Source organism: Copadichromis virginalis, linkage group LG14, assembly GCF_057382275.1.
Source record: "Copadichromis virginalis isolate Kocher_CV1m ecotype Utaka linkage group LG14, C_Virginalis_male_GT1.1, whole genome shotgun sequence".
Taxonomy (NCBI): domain Eukaryota; kingdom Metazoa; phylum Chordata; class Actinopteri; order Cichliformes; family Cichlidae; genus Copadichromis; species Copadichromis virginalis.
This window is the reverse complement of record NC_140631.1, coordinates 43,541,814-43,559,612: the sequence shown is the minus strand read 5'-3', so window position 1 is coordinate 43,559,612 and position 17,799 is coordinate 43,541,814. Positions and strand designations below refer to the sequence as shown.

Here is a 17,799-nt window from a genome sequence, read left to right as displayed (position 1 = left end):
CCCCCCGTAGACACCACTTTCATCCCTCTACGACACTTACTTTCCCAGTTATTCCATTTTATTCCGTCAAGCTCTGGCTATTACCCCCTAACCTAACCAACCCTCATCATACCTGCATTTGTCCACTGGAGGGAGACAAAAACACCAAGCTCTGAGATTCAAATTTTGAACTGCAGACCTCACAGTGTCTGTGTGTGTGTGTGTGTGTGTGTGTGTGTGTGTGTGTGTGTGTGTGTGTGTGTGTGTGTGACAGAGAGAGAGAGAGAGTGACACTTGCTGTGTATTTAAGAAACAAACGCTCAAAGAAACCAAACAGAATGACACAGGCAGAAAGACACTGTTTTATTTTGGTAACCAATGATGCATTTCTTCTCCCCTTGTACAGTACACCCTGAAGCCGTGTGTGGACCAGGAGATCAGCAGAACAGGAACCACAGAGCGTCAGCGGCAGACATCCAAGCTGCACAGGGCACACGCAGCACCAGGCAGAATTAATGACGTCCCTGATCCACAGCTCAAGCCCAGCCACCCGCTGCCTCCTCGCCGCCTCCTCCCGGGACCTTCAAGGACCACCCACCAGCCACTGGTACACATTCCAATCTTACACAATGGCCCCAGCATCACAGGGCATCTCCTGACATTAAAATCTATCCTGATTTCTGTTGTTTTTCCCTCATCTCTGAGCCTGTGTGTGTGTGTGTGTGTGTGTGTGTGTGTGTGTGTGTGTGTGTGTGTCTCTCTCTCTTTTACACAAAAAACACATGTCAGTTGTTAAGGAAAATGTTATAAAACACTTCTTCAGTAAAGACTCAGAGAAGAGAAACACACAGAACTTCTTGCTAGCAAGGGCAGCCTCCACTCTAAGAGACTCCAGTGAGAGAACTGCCCCGGTCTTTATTTTATACTCCATTGAGTGTGTGTGTGTGTGTGTGTGTGTGTGTGTGTGTGTTGACAGAGAGAGAGAGAGAGAGAGAGAGACAGAGAGAGAGAGAGAGAGAGAGAGAGGGAGAGATACAAAGGAATGTAATTCAAATTTTGCACTTCAGACCTTACAGTGTGTGTGTGTGTGTGTGTGTGTGTGTCTGTCTTTTACACAAAAAATGCACTTGCAACAACTTTAATATGGAATGTACTGGACTTCCCAGCTAGGCGCCCTCCTGTGGATGACAGGTGCAATTGATTGTCAAAAGCAGATATCTAACAGCTTCTGACACTTTGTACCGCATTGAGCCAGCAGAGGGAGCCCCCCTGGTTCAATCCCAGTTGCACAGCAGTTGTGACCAGCTTCTGTCTGTGTGCTTTGGTGTGTGTGAGTGTGTGTGTGTGTGTGTGTGTTGACAGAGAGAGAGAGAGAGAGACAGAGAGAGAGAGAGAGAGAGAGAGAGAGAGAGAGAGGGAGAGATACAAAGGAATGTAATTCAAATTTTGCACTTCAGACCTTACTGTGTGTGTGTGTGTGTGTGTGTGTGTGTGTGTGTGTGTGTGTCTGTCTTTTACACAAAAAATGCACTTGCAACAACTTTAATATGGAATGTACTGGACTTCCCAGCTAGGCGCCCTCCTGTGGACGACAGGTGCAATCCCAGTTGCACAGCACTTGACCAGCTTCTGTGTGTGTGTGTGTGTGTGTGTGTGTGTGACAGACAGACAGACAGACAGACAGAGAGGGAGATTCAAAGCATCAGGACCAGGAGATGACACAGTGCTCCAAAGGCCTGGTTCTGCTGCCTCCTCCTCCACCCACCCGCTGCAGACGCTTCTGTGAAGGGAAACTGCTACATGTTATGTCACCGATCCCTGCCATGCTGCGTGTCTAACGACCCGGCAGGGCCTGCTGAGTACAGTGGTGGTGGAATCGGCCCGATCGGACACTCCTATCTGCCACTTTGACCTTTTTATTCCGTCAAATTTGGACCCATTTACACCAAGTCCAGAACCGTTGGTGCTATCGACATGGGGTCTTCACCAGGGTGTCCGGAGCACCCCGAAACCCCCCCGTAGACACCACTTTCATCCCTCTACGACACTTACTTTCCCAGTTATTCCATTTTATTCCGTCAAGCTCTGGCTATTACCCCCTAACCTAACCAACCCTCATCATACCTGCATTTGTCCACTGGAGGGAGACAAAAACACCAAGCTCTGAGATTCAAATTTTGAACTGCAGACCTCACAGTGTCTGTGTGTGTGTGTGTGTGTGTGTGTGTGTGTGTGTGTGTGTGTGTGTGTGTGTGTGTGACAGAGAGAGAGAGAGTGACACTTGCTGTGTATTTAAGAAACAAACGCTCAAAGAAACCAAACAGAATGACACAGGCAGAAAGACACTGTTTTATTTTGGTAACCAATGATGCATTTCTTATCCCCTTGTACAGTACACCCTGAAGCCGTGTGTGGACCAGGAGATCAGCAGAACAGGAACCACAGAGCGTCAGCGGCAGACATCCAAGCTGCACAGGGCACACGCAGCACCAGGCAGAATTAATGACGTCCCTGATCCACAGCTCAAGCCCAGCCACCCGCTGCCTCCTCGCCGCCTCCTCCCGGGACCTTCAAGGACCACCCACCAGCCACTGGTACACATTCCAATCTTACACAATGGCCCCAGCATCACAGGGCATCTCCTGACATTAAAATCTATCCTGATTTCTGTTGTTTTTCCCTCATCTCTGAGCCGCTGAGTGTGAGTGTGTGTGTGTGTGTGTGTGTGTGTGTGTGTGTGTGTGTGTGTGTGTGTGTGTGTGTGTGTGTCTCTCTCTCTTTTACACAAAAAACACATGTCAGTTGTTAAGGAAAATGTTATAAAACACTTCTTCAGTAAAGACTCAGAGAAGAGAAACACACAGAACTTCTTGCTAGCAAGGGCAGCCTCCACTCTAAGAGACTCCAGTGAGAGAACTGCCCCGGTCTTTATTTTATACTCCATTGAGTGTGTGTGTGTGTGTGTGTGTGTGTGTGTTGACAGAGAGAGAGAGAGAGAGAGAGAGACAGAGAGAGAGAGAGAGAGAGAGAGAGGGAGAGATACAAAGGAATGTAATTCAAATTTTGCACTTCAGACCTTACAGTGTGTGTGTGTGTGTGTGTGTGTGTGTGTGTGTGTGTCTGTCTTTTACACAAAAAATGCACTTGCAACAACTTTAATATGGAATGTACTGGACTTCCCAGCTAGGCGCCCTCCTGTGGATGACAGGTGCAATTGATTGTCAAAAGCAGATATCTAACAGCTTCTGACACTTTGTACCGCATTGAGCCAGCAGAGGGAGCCCCCCTGGTTCAATCCCAGTTGCACAGCAGTTGTGACCAGCTTCTGTCTGTGTGCTTTGGTGTGTGTGAGTGTGTGTGTGTGTGTGTGTGTTGACAGAGAGACAGAGAGAGAGACAGAGAGAGAGAGAGAGAGAGAGAGAGAGAGAGAGGGAGAGATACAAAGGAATGTAATTCAAATTTTGCACTTCAGACCTTACTGTGTGTGTGTGTGTGTGTGTGTGTGTGTGTGTCTGTCTTTTACACAAAAAATGCACTTGCAACAACTTTAATATGGAATGTACTGGACTTCCCAGCTAGGCGCCCTCCTGTGGACGACAGGTGCAATCCCAGTTGCACAGCACTTGACCAGCTTCTGTGTGTGTGTGTGTGTGTGTGTGTGTGACAGACAGACAGACAGACAGACAGAGAGATTCAAAGCATCAGGACCAGGAGATGACACAGTGCTCCAAAGGCCTGGTTCTGCTGCCTCCTCCTCCACCCACCTGCTGCAGACGCTTCTGTGAAGGGAAACTGCTACATGTTATGTCACCGATCCCTGCCATGCTGCGTGTCTAACGACCCGGCAGGGCCTGCTGAGTACAGTGGTGGTGGAATCGGCCCGATCGGACACTCCTATCTGCCACTTTGACCTTTTTATTCCGTCAAATTTGGACCCATTTACACCAAGTCCAGAACCGTTGGTGCTATCGACATGGGGTCTTCACCAGGGTGTCCGGAGCACCCCGAAACCCCCCCGTAGACACCACTTTCATCCCTCTACGACACTTACTTTCCCAGTTATTCCATTTTATTCCGTCAAGCTCTGGCTATTACCCCCTAACCTAACCAACCCTCATCATACCTGCATTTGTCCACTGGAGGGAGACAAAAACACCAAGCTCTGAGATTCAAATTTTGAACTGCAGACCTCACAGTGTCTGTGTGTGTGTGTGTGTGTGTGTGTGTGTGTGTGTGTGTGTGTGTGACAGAGAGAGAGAGAGTGACACTTGCTGTGTATTTAAGAAACAAACGCTCAAAGAAACCAAACAGAATGACACAGGCAGAAAGACACTGTTTTATTTTGGTAACCAATGATGCATTTCTTATCCCCTTGTACAGTACACCCTGAAGCCGTGTGTGGACCAGGAGATCAGCAGAACAGGAACCACAGAGCGTCAGCGGCAGACATCCAAGCTGCACAGGGCACACGCAGCACCAGGCAGAATTAATGACGTCCCTGATCCACAGCTCAAGCCCAGCCACCCGCTGCCTCCTCGCCGCCTCCTCCCGGGACCTTCAAGGACCACCCACCAGCCACTGGTACACATTCCAATCTTACACAATGGCCCCAGCATCACAGGGCATCTCCTGACATTAAAATCTATCCTGATTTCTGTTGTTTTTCCCTCATCTCTGAGCCGCTGAGTGTGAGTGTGTGTGTGTGTGTGTGTGTGTGTGTGTGTGTGTGTGTGTGTGTGTGTGTCTCTCTCTCTTTTACACAAAAAACACATGTCAGTTGTTAAGGAAAATGTTATAAAACACTTCTTCAGTAAAGACTCAGAGAAGAGAAACACACAGAACTTCTTGCTAGCAAGGGCAGCCTCCACTCTAAGAGACTCCAGTGAGAGAACTGCCCCGGTCTTTATTTTATACTCCATTGAGTGTGTGTGTGTGTGTGTGTGTGTGTGTGTTGACAGAGAGAGAGAGAGAGAGAGAGAGACAGAGAGAGAGAGAGAGAGAGAGAGAGGGAGAGATACAAAGGAATGTAATTCAAATTTTGCACTTCAGACCTTACAGTGTGTGTGTGTGTGTGTGTGTGTGTGTGTGTGTGTGTCTGTCTTTTACACAAAAAATGCACTTGCAACAACTTTAATATGGAATGTACTGGACTTCCCAGCTAGGCGCCCTCCTGTGGATGACAGGTGCAATTGATTGTCAAAAGCAGATATCTAACAGCTTCTGACACTTTGTACCGCATTGAGCCAGCAGAGGGAGCCCCCCTGGTTCAATCCCAGTTGCACAGCAGTTGTGACCAGCTTCTGTCTGTGTGCTTTGGTGTGTGTGTGTGTGTGTGTGTGTGTGTGTGTTGACAGAGAGAGAGAGAGAGAGACAGAGAGAGAGAGAGAGAGAGAGAGAGAGAGAGAGGGAGAGATACAAAGGAATGTAATTCAAATTTTGCACTTCAGACCTTACAGTGTGAGTGTGTGTGTGTGTGTGTGTGTGTGTGTGTGTGTCTCTTTTACACAAAAAATGCACTTGCAACAACTTTAATATGGAATGTACTGGACTTCCCAGCTAGGCGCCCTCCTGTGGACGACAGGTGCAATCCCAGTTGCACAGCACTTGACCAGCTTCTGTGTGTGTGTGTGTGTGTGTGTGTGTGTGTGTGTGTGTGTGTGTGTGTGTGTGTGTGTGTGTGACAGACAGACAGACAGAGAGGGAGATTCAAAGCATCAGGACCAGGAGATGACACAGTGCTCCAAAGGCCTGGTTCTGCTGCCTCCTCCTCCACCCACCTGCTGCAGACGCTTCTGTGAAGGGAAACTGCTACATGTTATGTCACCAATCCCTGCCATGCTGCGTGTCTAACGACCCGGCAGGGCCTGCTGAGTACAGTGGTGGTGGACCCAGGCCCTCTGCACCTTCCTTTCTCCGATTGGGACCGTTTTGTCCCATCCTTTTTGGTCCGATTCGCCATATCTCCAGAACCGAAGAAGCCATCGGCGTGGCCTCTTCGCCACAGCGTCCGGCACCCACCAAAACCCCCACCTAGACACCAACCTAACCCCTAATTATTGCTAGTTATTTTAATTTTTACCTGTCGTCTTGTGTTCCAGTCGGTCGCAGCAGCAGTGTGTTACCAGTCGCCAATACTCTCCTCTTTAGTTTGAGAAGTCTCCTTTTGTATTAACTATGCTTTTCCAAAAACGTCTATCTTTGTGTACACGTTGAATGAATGTTAATGGGAGACCAGTTCTTTGGGGGGTTTTTTTGGGGTTTTTTTGTGGACAATCCTTGTCAGTGTTGGAGGAGGACTGTGAAGGACGACCGTTTTGCTCTCCCTGACATTTCGTATTAATGCTGGTCAAGAACAAAAATGAGAATGACACTGCTGGAAGTTATCACATCACTATAGTTTCTTTTAATAAGCACTTTTTAAAACTTTATATATTTATAATGCAAGGTAGCTAATGAGTAGACATACTGAGTTTGTGGGTCTCGTCTTTATGACATGTTTAAAAAAAAAAAAAGAGAGAGAGAAAAAGATTTGACTGTTTGTCCTCAAACTTTCAGACTCTGCTTTTGTTTCCCCAGCCCCGATTTCTGAGTGAAGGTACGCGTTTCAGGATATTTCATTGAAATATTGCTCTAATATTTTCAGTTTAGTTCTGGCACAAGGCACACAACACAGACACACTGAGCTCGGCCTGAAGAAGGCGAAGGAACGCCGAAACGTCGCGAAGAGCTCAGTAGATGCGCGTAAACCCAAGATGGGCAATTTTTTTGAACTGGGGCAGGGGTACCACCATCCTGTCCCACGGTGGAGAGTGCATCTCAAGGAACCGGCGATTGCTGGTTCCCTGATCTTTTTTCAACACCCTAACCCTTTACCACAGACGTGGAGTGAGGACCCGCTGTTCACTTTCAGTCAGTACACTGAAAATGAGTTTCATCAGACTAACCACAAATGTACGACAGTCAAGAACTTCTGCAGCTCTGAGCCAAGTTTCCTAAACAGTCTGCAGTATGAGGAGGACGAGGGATTATCTTCCACAACCTAACAGTGTACAGTGACTGATCAGGCAGTACAGTTTTAGGAACCTTTTTAACTGAGGCAGGATGGCATTTTGGTTTTTAATCAGAATCTACCCTTCAGCCAGAATTCATTTAAAGAGCTGTGGGAACATCTACCTGTGACTGAATCTCTGTCCGTCAGTTTGGACACTACCTCAACCGTGAACAGCATTGTTTTTATACTTGGATCTGTTGTGCCAAAGTAGGTAGTTTCCCCTGTGCTGGGAGCACGCAGGAAGTACTGATGTTTTCATTTTGTGAAAAAGTGAAAAATTAGTATCGTTACATTACCATTCAGTTTGAGGGTTACAACAGAAAATTATGTTATATATATATATATATATATATATATATATATATATATATATATTTATTTATTTATTGGAAAAGCCGACGTAGGACAGTTTTCCAATTTCATTGTACTACTGTACTATGTATGACTGTGAAATGACAATAAAGAGTTATCTTATCTTTTCTCATCTCACGGGGTATCAGATGGGATTATTTTAATAAAACATTAACATTTTGGCTGATAACTATTTTTATTCTCCTGTAACTTTACTCTAAAAAGAGCTAAATCCTCTAAAGTTTCAGGAGTAATGCGTCATAATAAGAAGTGTTTGTGAATGAAAAATCAGCAATGTGAGATACTGTTTGTCCGTGATTTACACAGGGGGAACAAATTGTGGCAGGATCAGCCTGATATTATTTGTATCCCACTATAACTTCGTTGTATAAAGAGCTAACTTCTCAAAAATGTCAGGAGTAGTTAGTCATTATGAGAAGTGTTTGTAAACTAAAAATCAACAATGTGGGATACTGTTTGTCCGTGATTTGGACAGTCCAGCGTGTGCTCCGGACGCAGGGGAAACAAATTCTGTCGGGGATACCTAGTTTGGCAGGACACCTGTCCGAGTATCAGGTGAACTGAACTTATGGTAAGAAGTTATGACCTGCAGTCTATCTGGGTCAGATATAAACCAATTTTAGGTGGAGTTTATTTTTGTTATGCTGACTTTTTACAGTCAGTTACAATACCTAGCTAGCATGATGGAGTTTCCATACAGCTGGGCGGGTGCTTTGATGTTACTGATACCATAGTGAACTGTATTTTATTCATAAGGTTAGTTAGTAGAGTTGCCTGTAAAAAAGACGGAATCAACCCTCATTCAGAGAAAATATCACGCGTTTTGTATTAAGGTGAAAAGGAACACAGTTTGTCCCGGACTTCAGCTAGAATGGAAAAAAAGACACAAAGCTAGATTTATTCTGTCTTTACGCTGTCAGCTGCCTCTTCTCCTCTCATTCTCCCCCCTCTCGCTCCTGTTGCTACTTCAACGGCTTTTCTCGTGTTTATTTATCGCCCACTTTGCGCCAGAAAGAAGAAACCAGCGGATGTTGCGCTAAACAAGAGCAGCACGTTTAAGCTTGATCAGCTGCTGTTAGAATTTGGAATTTGATATTACTTTCTAGTATCAGCTGATGTTTGCTGGAGCCACAGCTGTAAAAGCTGCTGCTCATGATGGTTTGTATATCTGGTGAGAGGGAAACATGAAGATGAATCCAGGAGATGTCCTTACTGAATCATCAGAGCTGGACAGGTGATGGAGAAAGGTTTACCTTTTAGGTGACAGGAATGAGTTGAAGGAAAGTTATGAGCTGTTTCTGAGAGACAAATAACACCATTATTATGTTGCCAAATGATGTTATAACACCATAACATCATTTGGCACACTGACTTCTGAGGACATTTTAAATGGCACTCGCCATCAGAAAGGTTGCCTACCCCTGGTCTAGAAGAACAAAGTAAACTTCGGGAGAACGGACCAGTTAGTTTTAACAGCTCTTAAAGTAACATGAGAAACATTTTTCACCAAGAAATTCAGTTCAGTGGGTGGGTCAATGGGTCGTTCAGTGGGTCGTTTAGTGGGTTGTTCAGTAAGTGGGAAAAGTGGGCCTTTCATTTTGTCATTCAGTAGGCAAAAGGGGGTGGGGGTGGATTCCTATTCCCACATATGTAACAAACTTGATTCAAACACTCAAAGTTAAACAAAAGAAGTTCTCATCACCTTAATATGTTCAAGTGCATAGTGTGGAGGACGTACTAAGGCCTCGAGGCACTCAGATGTAAAACCCAATATTGGTGAGGGTTTTTTAAATTTGTAAATTGGTGAGATTTGACCCGGCAACGACAGGAAGGTTACATACACAGCAAATGTCTTACACACACACACAACCAGACAGGCATGCACACAGAATGCTTAACAGTTAAAACTGAAATGCATGAACCCATCTCTCTTTGGCATGTTTATAATGCTTTTCCACAATGAGAGAGAAAGCAAAAAGAGACAGGAGCCAAAACCATCAGGTGGTGTACAGTACTGAAAAAGAACAACAGAAGGAGTATTTTCAGCGTGTGTTATTACGAGTGTTAAATGGGAATACTCTCAGTGATGCTTCTGTAGAAGGTGCTCATAACCACACACAGGCACACACACATGATTAAACAATAAATGAAAAAAAACACACTAAAAGAGTTCAGAAGTGAGAAATCTATGAGCTGAATGTTCATAAACTGTTCATACATACAGTTATAGGTACATGAACATTTACCTATAACTGTAACTTGTGTTTCAGTGCTGCAGCCTATGACCTGCTTGACTTCCAGGTGTGAGAACCTGCAAATGTCCAGAGTCAGGAGAGACTGGGGGACCCACTTTAGCAGGGTCATCTGTGTTGGCTTTGGGACCCTTGATGATACAGGGGGACACAGTCACAAGCGCCTAAGGAAGAGTATGAGCAGGAACCAGCACCAGCTGAGAGATGGCCAATATGTAGACAGACTGTTCCCTCTTTGTGAAGGACTGATAGAAAAGTTTAAAAAAAAAAAAAAAATATATATATATATATATATATATATGAATACCGATGAATGTGTGTTGTTGCTATACAGCCTGGTTATATGTGCCCCTTTTTTTACTTTGAGCACCACCTTCTTTAAAGACTGCTGCACAGCAATAGTTAATTTTTACAATTTTTATATATATATATATATATATATATATATATATATATACACACACACACACACACACACAAAGTAACACTCGGGAGAATGGACTAGTTCGTTTTAACAGCTCTTAAAGTAACATGAGAAACATTTTTCACCAAGAAATTCAGTTCAGTGGGTGGGTCAATGGGTCGTTCAGTGGGTCGTTTAGTGGGTTGTTCAGTAGGTGATAAAAGTGGGCCTGTCATTTTGTCATTCAGTGGGCAAAAGGGGATGGGGAAGCATACAGCTACAAGGACATAAATGTAGCCAACTTGTGATATGCTATTGCCACTCTGTTTCCGCAGGACACTGAGAGAGAGAAAGACGACAACAGAAGACAACGGTTCAATTTTAATGTAAGTACTGTTTGTTGGGCTTTTAAGTGGTTGAACATGTAAAACTTGCATGTGCCATTCTCCTCATTTTTAAAATTTAAAACTTGTTTTAAAACTTTTTTTTCTTTAAGTTTTTTTTGGGGGGTGGGATGGAAGCAAAGTTTGTGTGTGGATGTATTGTTGTTGTTCTTTGTTTGTTTTCTCATACTATCAAAATAAACTAAATTGATATGCAGTTTTTCTCTCTCACTTTCTGCCTCTCACTCTTTGTATTTACAGTGCAAACAAGATGGAGAGAAACATTGTCTACTGCCTGCTTTGTAAAAAGCCGCAACAGTCCATTCGCACACACCTGAGCAGAGTGTGCCTGAAAGACTGCACACCACAGAAATGTGAGGAAGAAGCTTCCAGAGCCATTGCTTCACAGAAGCTGTTTTCTAATGAAGGTAGAGTCTGGAACTTCTCAGAGCTCCAGGAGTACTGCAAGGATGAAGAATCTTGCATTAAACTCTGCACTCGCCTTCAAACACGTGGATTTATCATCACGAACAGTCCCCAAGCGTTTTCGACAGTCGTGCCAACAGCGAGGTATGATGACCTTATTGCCACTTCCACATATTGGATGACACATACAAACTTTCAATAATGTCTTACCTCTGTCACATTTGCAATAGGTCTGATAAGAAGGAAATTCTTGCTGTGGCCAAGAAGGATATTGAATATTTCCACACAAGACTTTCTGGCGGTGATTGCATCCCCACATTTGCAATGACTACCTTCAGACAGTACTGTGAGGCCATCCTGATTTTACAACATGGACTGACAGGAAATGCTGTTCAAGAACTTTGTGTAAGTGCGCCACCAACAACCAAAGTGCACGATAAGTGAAATGACAGCTGATGTAAGTCTGTATTTCTTTAAGCTCCAACACCTTTTTTTTTACATACACAGGTAGAGGACTGGATGGCGCGGAAAGCAGTAGCTGATGGTGTTGAGCTGAGTGGTAACTTGAAGATAACCAGCCAGGAAGAACAAGTAAGTCATTCATTCTCAGCAGCGACTCTCTTCTTGCTCTATAGGCACCTTGTGAATTGATTTTATGAGATATTTAACATTGATTCCTTTTTTTCTCTGCAGTTGTTGGACTGCTATTTTAGGAACATCCGTCCAGTGTCCTTGGAAAATCAAATTGCTGGCAGCGATGACAGGGGCAAGTTCTTCCTAGGAGAATGTGGGGTCCCACTGTCCAACCCATCATTAGATGTAAAACGCCTGAGAGCGAGGTGAGTGCTTGACCTAACTGGATCAATAGCATATTAAGAAAGATTTGTTTCTTTGATCTGACAGAGAAACCCTAACCCTGGACTCATAACAGTCAGCCACATATGTTGCTGTATGTCAGAGATGTTCGCCCCTTGTATTTTGGTTTTTTCATCTCTCTTGGCTCTAATTAATTTGCATGCATTAAAAACCACAGATACCTGAGCACTGAACCTGGGGATGCTATGGCTGAGTCAGCATCAAGCTCAGTAGGACTACCGACACCAGGACAGGCCAGGTACACTTTTTTTTTAAAAATATCACACACTACCACAAGTCAACCTGTGTTACACGTTTCCACATTTAAAAACTTTTGATGGATTTGATGCATCCCCTCCTCTACACCTTTCATGTAGCACATCATCTACGCACCTGCCACTCCAAGAATGGGATGCCTTCCTGCAGGCCTTCCCGGTCACGCTGACTGGAGAGCCACCATCCAAACGGCAGTGTGTACAGGCTGGCTTTCCACAGCACAGACACCACTACAAGAAATGGAGGGATATTCAGCTGAAGAAAAGAGTTGGGTACATTCTCGGTAAGGCCTGGGCATGTCATGTTAATGGAGCTGCTTCTGTTGCATTGCTTTGTTTGTTTTGTATGTATTTCAGAATGAAAATACTTTAATAATCTCTAAGAAAATTATGTGGGTTACACTTGTGTAGAGACAATAGCAGTAACAGTCTGAACTAATTAAATAATACAATACATGTAAGTATAACCCACTCAATGTTGTACACCCAAATATACACAGATAGCTCAATTATAAATATAAGGAATATTTTAAGGTACAAATACGTGATTGACTAAAATGCATATGGTTGATTTTTCATTTTTAAGCCGCAATAATCACTTGCATTATTTCTTGTACGTCGCTTTGTGACCACTTCATTTAGGTCAGTCAGTTGGCAGAAGAGGAAACCCACCTCAGCCTGCACGTGTGCAGATGGCTTTGGACAAGGAGAAATGGCACACCAACAAGCCCACTGTCAATGCCATCTTGCAGGCCTGGGTTGTTCCGCAGCCCAGTATACAAGACAACCAGTCCCTCATGTCTTCGATTGCAGAGCAGAAGTGGAAGGGCCTGGCTTTGCAAGACTTCGGGGAACGGAAGGGCAAAGGTAAAATGCACACAACATTTAGACAAATTGCAAGTGAACGTTTCTAAGAGCCCTGTCATGACCGATGGTATCTTTCAACTTACAGGTGTGATCGCACTTATGCCTTTCCACAAAGGGGATATAGTGTGCGATTACCACGGGACATATATCACTGAAGCAGAAGGGAAACGGAGGCCCCAGTCGGGGTATCTGTTCTTCTTCAGGGACGAGTGTGACCGAGGGATGTGCATCGATGCCACTGCATTCCCCTGTGCCTGTCATCCCGACATTGACACCTATGGGAGGCGAATGAACCATTCCCGAAAAAATCCAAACATCAAGCCCCAGAAGTTTACAATGAACTTCCCTGCAGGACCTCAGGAGACAATACTTTTCATTGCCCTGAAGGACATCGCAGTTGGTGAGGAGGTGTTATGGGACTACGGGGTAACTCGGAAATCTTATGGTGGTGAAGGGGAAGACTTGGAGTGGCTGGACAGCTGACTTTCATTTTATCTGTTCTTTTCCTATTCTCTTTGCATGGGCTTTTTTATGTAGTGATTTTATTCTTAAAAAACACAGCTGTTTTTACATTGTCTTGCATGTAATTTAAATGTGGTTTGAGGGTTTTTTGTTTTGTTTTGTTTTGTTTTAATTTACGTATTGAAATAAAGTGTGATGTTTCCAAATTTCACTCTGCTTCATATTGTATTATTTACGTTCACTGTTTCGTGTTTTATTGTGAAAGTCTTGTGTTTCCATGTTCAGGTGTCTGGTTTTGCTTCCACTGTGGCTCCATTTTAATTTCTCATTTGTGTTCCCCGCGTCTTGATGCCTCCTGAAGAGCATGATGATTAACATAGCCAAGGTGATTATGAAACACGTCAGGTTTACAGATGAATAATAACAATAATAATAATAAATGTGAGATACTAGCTCTACATGAGTGTCTCCTGCAGTTAATATGTAATACACAGATGAAAGATGAGGTGAGATATCTAGGCATTATCTCTTGTCATTTGAAAGATTAACTACTAACAGAAAATAAGAATATCTCAATAATAGACTTAGAATTTTCTATCCTAAGCCAATTTTAAACAGGTGCCTGCAGATTCTTTGGGAGAATTTGGACAGTCTGTCTGACATCTGCATTGACTCATATTTGTTTAACAGCCCGGGTCTGCGCTCAGGTGTCGCACTTTGGATAAATAAGATAAATAAGGAGACCAAGGCCCTGTACAGGCTCTTGGTAAATGCATTGAGGAAATTAATGACTGGTTGTGCCACAATTTTCTCCAGCTAAACAAAAACAAAACTGAGGTAATAGTCTTTGGCGCCAAAGAAAAACGATTACAGGTCACCAGAGAACTTCAATCTATACATCTAAAAACCACAAACCAGGCGAGAAATTTGGGTGTAGTGATGGATGCAGACCTAAACTTGAAAAAGAAAAGAAAAACACATTAAGACAATAACAAAGTCAGCTTACTATCACCTCAAGAATATTTCAAGGATAAAAGATCTGATGTCTCAACAGGACCTGGAAAAACTAGTCCATGCATTCATCTTTAGTAGGCTTGATTACTGTAACAGCATCTTTACAGGTCTACCTAAAAAATCAGTCAGACAACTACAGCTCATTCAGAACTCTGCTGCTCGAGTCCTCACTAAGACCAAAAAAGTGGACCACATCAGTCCAGCTCTGAGGTCTTTACACTGGCTGCCTGTCCGTCAGAGGATAGACTTTAAAGTTCTGATGCTGATCTGTTTTGATTTTATATACTGTTTTGTTTGTTTGTTTGTTAATTAGTTAGTTTGTTTCTTTGCTTGTTTTAATCTATTTTAAATCATGCTTTTTATTTGTTTTTGTTTCTAATGTCTCTGTAAAGCACTTTGAATCACCTTGTTGTTGAATTGTGCTATACAAATAAATTTGCCTTGCCTTGCCTTGAGGAACTGCCCCGGTCTTTATTTATAATTCAGTGAGCGTTTGTTCCTTAGATTGGAATGTGGAGGTGTGTGTGTGTGTGACAGACAGACAGAGAGAGAGAGAGAGAGAGAGAGAGTGTGTGTGACACTTGCTGTGTATTTAAAAAACAAACGCTCAAACAAACCAAAGAGAAAAAGCTTACATGTTTTCAGTTTTCAGTTTTATTTGTCATATGCAAGTTAGCACAGGGTCAACATTGCAATGAAATGTGTTTGACGAGCAGCAGTCACTCAGCAGCTTGATACAGTAGGAGAAAATATAGGAAAATAAAATAATAAGAAAATAGAAAAATAGTAAGGAGCAAAATATTAGAGAGACATGGTAAAAGAGAAAAGATGACTAAATATATATGTATCTATAAATATATGTACACTAGTGATTAAATAAGAAAATCTTGAAAAGAAATATGACGGGAGGGCAGATGGGATATTGCACAGGAATGAGCAGCAGAAAATTACAGTATTGCACTTTTAAATATAAATATCAATGACAATAAAGTGGAGTGACCAGTGCGGATTAAACATTACATGTATTATGAAACAGATGGTTTGGCGACAGTGGTCCAGGTAAATGCTACATGGACACCTGATCAGAGGACAAGGGCTTAAAAGGTGTCTGTGTGTCTGTATGTTTATATAATTGTACATATGGAGGAAAAATTTCCTAAAACCATACTTGAAATCATAACTAATGCACTTTATAAAATAAATACCTAAAGGTTTTTCAGAAATTATTACATAGAATAACATTTGGGACGTTCAGTGGATGTCGTTCACTGGCTCATTCAGTCAGTGTCGTTGAGTGGGTGTCGTTCACTGGCTCATTCAATGAGTCGTTCAATGGCTCATTCAGTGAGTGTCGTTCAGTGGGTGTCGTTCACTGGCTCATGCAGTCAGTGTCTGTTAAGAAATATAGTCTAAAACACTTCTTCAGTAAAGACTCAGAGAAGAGAAACTTCTTGCTAGCAAAAGTGCAGTCTCCAGAACTGAGAATAAGACAAGGTACGACCTCTCTCATGCTCCTAGGATGTGGGGGTGAACATCCTAAAATGTTACAGACCTCCTAGGATGAGACATTCTTTCAATATGCCACCAACTATATACTTGTATATTTATTATTTATATATTTACCATATACTTCTACACACAAATGATTACATGCAGCATTCTACCATATGCAAACTTATATCATTAGCACTTAGACCCCCGGAGAGCAGTCATTTTGGTTTTCTACCTTAGACCCCTGCGGAGTCATCATTTTGCGTTTCTACCTTTAAAAGCCGGAGAGCAGTCAGTCAAATGCTGGAGTCGTTCATATGTATATTAGGTCGTTACCTAGGAATTCTGGAGGGAGGGGAGTGGGGGTGAGTGATTGAGGGGGTGGGGGAGTGGAGTGTTGCATGATGTCTTGGAAGCGGTTTCGTGCCATAGTTCCAATTATCTGTGGGTTTCCCAGGTTTGCTGACCAGCAGTCATTTACCGATGGAACCCTGTAAACCCCCTGCAAGATGACAATTGCAATAAATGCCATTAGTTCAGGGAGGTCCATGAACCAATGAACATGCTCCATGCACCACTCAGCAGGCCATTTGTAAATATGTGTACAAATGGTTGGTTTTTTGTACTGTTTTCATCAATAAATGTCAGCAACAAAGGACATACACCCATGTGTGTTGATTTCTCCCTAAGATGGCAAACTGAAACACTGAAACACTCCACTCCCCCACCCCCTCAATCACTCAGTGAGTGATTGAGGGGGTGGGGGAGCTGCTAAAAGCGGTGAGCTTCCTTTTGTGTTTCATCTTGATGCATTCTCAATCATCCAGGGAAACAAATCTCCAAAAGTCACCAACTTGGAGTGTTTCAGTTTGCCATCTTAGGGAGAAATCAACACACATGGGTGTATGTCCTTTGTTGCTGACATTTATTGATGAAAACAGTACAAAAAACCAACCATTTGTACACATATTTACAAATGGCCTGCTGAGTGGTACATGGAGCAAGTTTTGGGTGGCTTGCGACCTAAAATCCAAGTACACAGATGCAAAAAAAATCAGGCCACTGTGCGATGTGTTCACTGCTACAGGTACACATGTGGGAAATGCAGACGACAGATACCGTGGCAGTGCCAGGATTGTGAGTGATTGCTGAAAATGTTGAAATGTACTCACTCACTTTTTATCATTATTTGTAAATATGTGTACAAATGGTTGGTTTTTTGTACTGTTTTCATCAATAAATGTCAGCAACAAAGGACATACAAAGGACGTGTTGATTTCTCCCTAAGATGGCAAACTGAAACACTCCACTCCCCCACCCCCTCAATCACTCACCCCCACTCCCCTCCCTCCAGAATTCCTAGGTAACGACCTAATATACATATGAACGACTCCAGCATTTGACTGACTGCTCTCCGGCTTTTAAAGGTAGAAACGCAAAATGATGACTCCGCGGTCAATTTAGCCAATTTAGCTTCCACTTCCACCATTTGACTGCTCTCGGGTTTTATAGGTAGAAAGGTAGAAGCCTGGGGATGCTAGTGTTAAAAGATTATACTGACTACTAAGCACAATTTTCCTAATAACAGTGTTGTTGAGTGGGTGTCGTTCACTGGCTCATTCAGTCAGTGTCGTTGAGTGGGTTATTCAGTGAGTGTCGTTCAGGGGTTGTCGTTCACTGGCTCATTCACTGAACGACATTCATTTCCTATGGCGGCAACTTTTGACTGGACCCTATATAAGGGGAGGAGTGCTCAGCTCAGTCATTCATGCCCTGAAACTCAGAGGAGCAGTGTCTCTGGATTTATGACCACAGCGTCTTGGTTAACTAAGACACACAACTTTTCTTTTTTTATCTGCTGTCTTGAAAGACTGTATTTACAATACAGGTAATATTTTTGGCATATTCTTAACTGTTGCAAATTGCTCTTTCCTGTTCTTTACTTACTTGATTTTAATGTGTTTTACTT

At 43.2% G+C, this 17,799-nt stretch overlaps 1 protein-coding gene and 1 long non-coding RNA gene across 2 annotated transcripts; both read left to right on the top strand.

The window, feature by feature from the left end:
* Nucleotides 1–395: 395 nt before the first annotated feature.
* Nucleotides 396–4,054, top strand: LOC146694815 (uncharacterized). The gene is made up of 3 exons (XR_014923896.1): nt 396–586; nt 2,373–2,573; nt 3,647–4,054. It is a non-coding gene; the product is annotated as an uncharacterized LOC146694815 (long non-coding RNA).
* Nucleotides 4,055–10,219: 6,165 nt separating this feature from the next.
* Nucleotides 10,220–13,536, top strand: LOC146694814 (uncharacterized). Its single transcript, XM_085431127.1, has 9 exons — nt 10,220–10,443; nt 10,702–11,010; nt 11,097–11,271; nt 11,374–11,457; nt 11,560–11,705; nt 11,900–11,980; nt 12,099–12,280; nt 12,639–12,863; nt 12,949–13,536. The coding sequence occupies exons 1-9, from the start codon at nt 10,367–10,369 to the stop codon at nt 13,344–13,346; spliced, it is 1,677 nt and encodes a 558-aa protein (XP_085287253.1). The 5' UTR covers nt 10,220–10,366; the 3' UTR covers nt 13,347–13,536.
* The last annotated feature ends 4,263 nt before the right edge of the window (nt 13,537–17,799 follow it).

Excerpts from the sequence above, each read along its gene's own strand:
- LOC146694814 (XM_085431127.1), top strand. The coding sequence starts at position 10,367 with ATGCTATTGCCACTCTGTTTCCGCAGGACACTGAGAGAGAGAAAGACG. Across the intron at positions 11,011-11,096 it reads ACAGTCGTGCCAACAGCGAG|GTCTGATAAGAAGGAAATTC; the intron begins GTATGATGACCT and ends CATTTGCAATAG. Across the intron at positions 11,272-11,373 it reads ATGCTGTTCAAGAACTTTGT|GTAGAGGACTGGATGGCGCG; the intron begins GTAAGTGCGCCA and ends TTACATACACAG.